This window comes from Hypomesus nipponensis, chromosome 19, assembly GCF_054491055.1.
Source record: "Hypomesus nipponensis isolate SF chromosome 19, ASM5449105v1, whole genome shotgun sequence".
Taxonomy (NCBI): Eukaryota; Metazoa; Chordata; class Actinopteri; order Osmeriformes; family Osmeridae; genus Hypomesus; species Hypomesus nipponensis.
The window spans coordinates 18991625-18996489 of record NC_140379.1 but is presented as its reverse complement, the minus strand read 5'-3'; the positions used below and the strand labels follow the sequence as shown (position 1 = coordinate 18996489).

The following is a 4865-nucleotide window of genomic DNA, read 5'->3' as shown; positions in this document are numbered from 1 at the left end:
TCAGGACGGCAGACGATGAAAAAACAGCCCTGTCAATTGAGGATAAACTCTTTTTGGATTTAATGGAAAAAGAAGTGTATCTCGCTGAAGACAACCACTGGGTGGCGCCATTGCCTTTTCGCTCACCACGAATCCGGCTTCCTGACAACAAAGAACAAGCAAAACACAGGCTAAACTCATTACAGCGCACCTTTCAAAAGAAACCAGGAATGAAAGAACATTTCTTTGACTTCATGCAAAAGGTCATTGAAAATCAGCAAGCAGAACCCGCTCCACCTCTGAAACCAGGTGAGGAATGTTGGTATTTGCCAATATTTGGCGTCTACCATCCCCAAAAGCCCGACAAAATAAGAGTGGTGTTCGACTCAAGTGCCCAGTACAGTAACATCTCACTCAATGACGTTCTGATGACGGGGCCCGACCTCAACAACACATTAATAGGTGTCTTGCTGCGTTTTCGAAAAGAAAGGATTGCCATCACAGCGGACATCGAGCAAATGTTTTACTGTTTCAAGGTAAAGGAAGATCACCGCAACTATCTTCGCTTCCTGTGGCACAAAGAAAACTGCCCGGAAGAGGAGATAATTGATTACCGGATGACTGTACATGTCTTTGGAAACAGTCCGTCACCAGCTGTTGCCATATATGGACTGAGACGCACAGCAGAGCATGGCGAAGCAGAGCATGGCACTGACGCTAAAGAATTTGTGCTCCACAACTTTTATGTCGACGACGGCATCACATCTGTTCCCAGTGAGGAGGAAGCTGTTGACCTCTTAAAACGCACACAGGAAATGCTGGCAGAGGCTAACCTGAGACTCCACAAGATGGCCTCGAACAGCGCCACAGTCATGGAGGCCTTTCCACCAGAGGACAGAGCGAAGGATCTCAAAGACTTGGATTTTAACGCTGATCCACTGCCTCTCCAACGCAGTCTTGGTGTAAGCTGGAACCTTAAAAACGACTGTTTCACATTCAAAGTGTCAAGAGAGGTCAAACCATTCACACGAAGAGGAGCACTGGCCACTGTCAATAGTCTGTATGACCCCTTGGGGTTCGTCTCTCCCGTCACTATGCACGGAAAAGCCTTAGTGAGAGAATTCACATCAATGCAGCAAGAATGGGACACGCCTCTCCCAGCAGAAAAAAGGGCACAATGGGAAGCATGGACTACATCTCTTACTGACCTTGAACACCTACATATCCCAAGACAGTATGTTCCAGTCACTCTCTCGCAGGCTCATTCTAAGGAACTCTGCGTCTTTTCAGACGCGTCTGTTCTGGCCATAGCTGCTGTTGCATATCTGAGAGTCACAGACTCAGTCGGACAATATCATGTGGGCTTTGTGATGAGCAAATCTAAGCTGGCTCCATTTCCTGCTCACACCATCCCACGGCTGGAGCTGTGTGCCTCAGTGCTCGCTGTTGAACTCATGGAGCTAATAGAGGAAGAGTTGGACACAGGGCTGCAGGTCAAGTTCTACACAGACAGCCGTGTAGTACTCGGCTACATTCACAATACCACAAGGAGATTTCACATGTATGTGGCCAACAGAGTAACACGCATAAGAAAATCAACCACACCGAGCCAGTGGCAGTACGTTCGAACTGACCTGAACCCAGCTGATCACGCCACCAGGATTATGCCGCCAGCTCAACTGCACCTCACCAACTGGTTCACCGGTCCTAAGTTCCTCACACAGCCAGGCGCTCCAGAAGACACCGAGGCAGAGTGTTTTCAGCTTGTAAACCCGGACCTGGACCTTGAAATCCGAACTCAGGTGACTACACTGGCAACCTCAATTGCAAATCACACTCTGGGCTCAGACAGATTCCAGCGTTTTTCAAGCTGGAAATGTCTTGTGAAAGCTGTTGTTGTACTTACCCATGTCGCAAAGTCATTCTCTCAATCATCATGCACAGAGACCTGTAGAAAATGGCATTACTGCACAAAACCTTGCACATCTGAGCACACACAAGCAAAATCTACAGTTATTAAAGCTGTGCAACAAGATGTGTACGAAGACGAGTTCAAGAGCCTAACGCAGGATGGGAAAGTGTCACAACATAGCTCACTCAAACAACTTGACCCCTTTATCGACGATGAAGGACTGCTGAGAGTTGGTGGTCGTGTGCACAAAGCTGACCTCTCTGACCAAGAAAAGCATCCTATAATCATACCACCAAATCATCACGTAGCTATGCTGCTCGTTCGACATTACCATAGCCATGTAGCCCACCAAGGCCGCCATTTCACTGCGGGCGCAGTACGCACAGCAGGACTGTGGGTTGTAGGTGCCAAAAGGCTCATATCAAGTGTCATCCACAGATGTGTCATGTGCAGGAAACTGAGAGGGAGACTGGAAAATCAGAAAATGTCAGATCTTCCTGCAGACAGGTTGTCTGTAGATCCCCCATTCACACACACCGGGCTGGATGTGTTTGGTCCATGGAGTATTGTGGCACGTCGAACGAGAGGGAGCAGTGTTGAAAACAAAAGATGGTCTGTCATATTTAGCTGTTTAAGCACCAGAGCAGTTCACCTGGAGCTGATAGAGTCAATGTCAGCTTCAAGTTTCATAAATGCTCTGCGCCGCTTCTTGGCTGTCAGAGGCCCAGTTCAACATCTATGTTCAGACAGAGGGACAAACTTCATCGGTGCCTGTAGGGAACTACAAATCAACACAGAGGACGCAGAGATAAAAAACTTCATGCAAGATCGAGGCTGCACCTGGTCATTTAATGCACCACACTCATCGCACATGGGAGGAGCATGGGAAAGGATGGTTGGGATCGCACGCCGTATCCTCGACGGCCTCCTGTTGAAAGAAAGTGCCACAAGACTCACACATGAAGTTCTGACTACACTAATGGCTGAAGTCATGGCCATCATGAACTCTCGACCTTTGACCCCTGTCTCAACAGACGCAGAAATGCCTCAAGTTCTCTCACCTGCAATGCTGTTGACTCAAAAAGCCAGTGTTGCACCTGCTCCACCAGGAGACTTTAAGATCGACCGCCTACACAAAAGCCAGTGGCGTCAGGTCCAGAGCCTAGCAGACTGCTTCTGGAGAAGATGGAGGCAGGAGTACTTGACCACGCTGCAGCCTAGGAGGAAGTGGACTGAGGCCAGACCTAATCTTCAGGAAGGTGATGTCGTTCTGCTTAAAGACTGTCAGGTGAAGCGCAATGAATGGCCGGTTGGGCTCATCACGAAGACCATGCCAAGCAGTGACAACAGAGTTCGTAAGGTCATGGTGAAGACTGCCAAACAAGGGACTGTAAAAGAGTACTTAAGACCTATTAATGAGTTAGTTGTCCTTCTTCCCAAGGTTGGTAATTAATGGGAGAATAATAATATAGTGGCATAATAGTTATTACGCCAGACGGGGAGTGTTCTGTTCAACAAAATCTCAATGTGTATTCAATTGTATTGAGACTGTTTTGTTAGGCTGCACCACACTAATTGTGGTGCAATGGCGACGCCTAGTGGCGAAAGAGAGATACTGTTTTTGGATGACGTTACTGTATAAGTAGATGAAGTTTAGTTTCAACATGTTTTAAACGGATAAGTACCAACGGCTGTTCTGAATATCGGATCCTCGGAGGAATACATCCGTAAGTTTTCCTTTGGTTATTGTAGGTAGATATCGTAATTAACAGTTGTGTGAATATGTAGGCAACAATTTAATTGTTGTCAAGTTATAATTTTATGTCAGCCTAGCTGAGTATTTCTTTGTGTAAATTAAGCTAGCTCCAACTGCATGTGCGCAGGCTAACGTGTGTATAAAATATGGATATTTGGCTCATTAGTAATTATACTTTTGTTTGTATTCTATAGTTTTACGGTGAAAGAATTGGATTTCAATAAATCTCAAGAAGATAAACCAGCCTGATTCTTTGCCGTTCGCTATCTGTCTATGGCCATTGTAGACACAACTGCTAGGACAGAATAGACAGGCTATCAGGTGATCTCTGAGAGAGGGAAGCAATCTTAACCACAACCTGATCCTCCTCAACCCTTCTTGACTTAGCAATGACACTGCTGTACCTTCAGAAATATTTAGAAATCTCAAATTTAAAGAGCTCCCAGTTTTTGCAGTAATACTTTTCTACACAGGCCTGCCTCCAGAAATGTGAAAGCAGTTTGTTCACCTCAAACTTCACAATGCTACTGTTCAGCAAAGAGCTATTTAGCTTCCAGTAGGAGGCGCTACGTATATTAGTATCAAAATAATCTAGCTTTACACTTAGGTATATGGCTCTGTGATCTGTGAGGGGAGTGGTAAGTATGTTTGTAGTAACACAATCAAAGTCTATACATTTTGTGATCAGCCAAAAATCTATCCTGGACTGACAGGAGCCAGTTTTGTTACTCCATGTGAATGAACGGTCAACAGGAAATTTCCCCCTCCATATGTCAACAAGTTCAAATTTATCAATAAATTGAATGAGTCCCATATTTTGATAGGTTGTCCGACTTGGTGGCCATCTATCAGATGAATTATCCATTGCAATGTTAAAATCGCCACCAATTAGCAATAATGCATTAGGAAATGTTGATAACCAATGAAGCAAGGACCTCTCTATAGACTCAAACAATTCATAATTCTCATGTTTGGTGTTGTACCCATAAAGGTTTACTGTAATAAATGTAGTGTCGTTGTGACTTATTATAAGTAAAATAAAGTGCCCAGAGGGATCATAGTCTGCATGTAGAGTTTTACCCCCAAAGGAGTTCTTCAGTATTGTGACCCCAGCAGAACGCTCTGAGCCATGGGAAAACCAAGTGTCATTGCCCCATTGTGATTTCCAAAAATTGACATCAGAGAGAATTGAGTGTGACTCTTGAAAAAAGCATAAGT

The 4865-nt window shown here is 45.1% G+C and overlaps 1 protein-coding gene across 1 annotated transcript; it reads left to right on the top strand.

The window, feature by feature from the left end:
• Positions 1-209: 209 nt before the first annotated feature.
• LOC146247348 (uncharacterized) lies at positions 210-3890 on the top strand. The gene has a single exon (XM_084682865.1). It carries the CDS (start codon positions 210-212, stop codon positions 3342-3344), a length of 3135 nt encoding a protein of 1044 aa, XP_084538991.1. The 3' UTR covers positions 3345-3890.
• Positions 3891-4865: the final 975 nt, after the last annotated feature.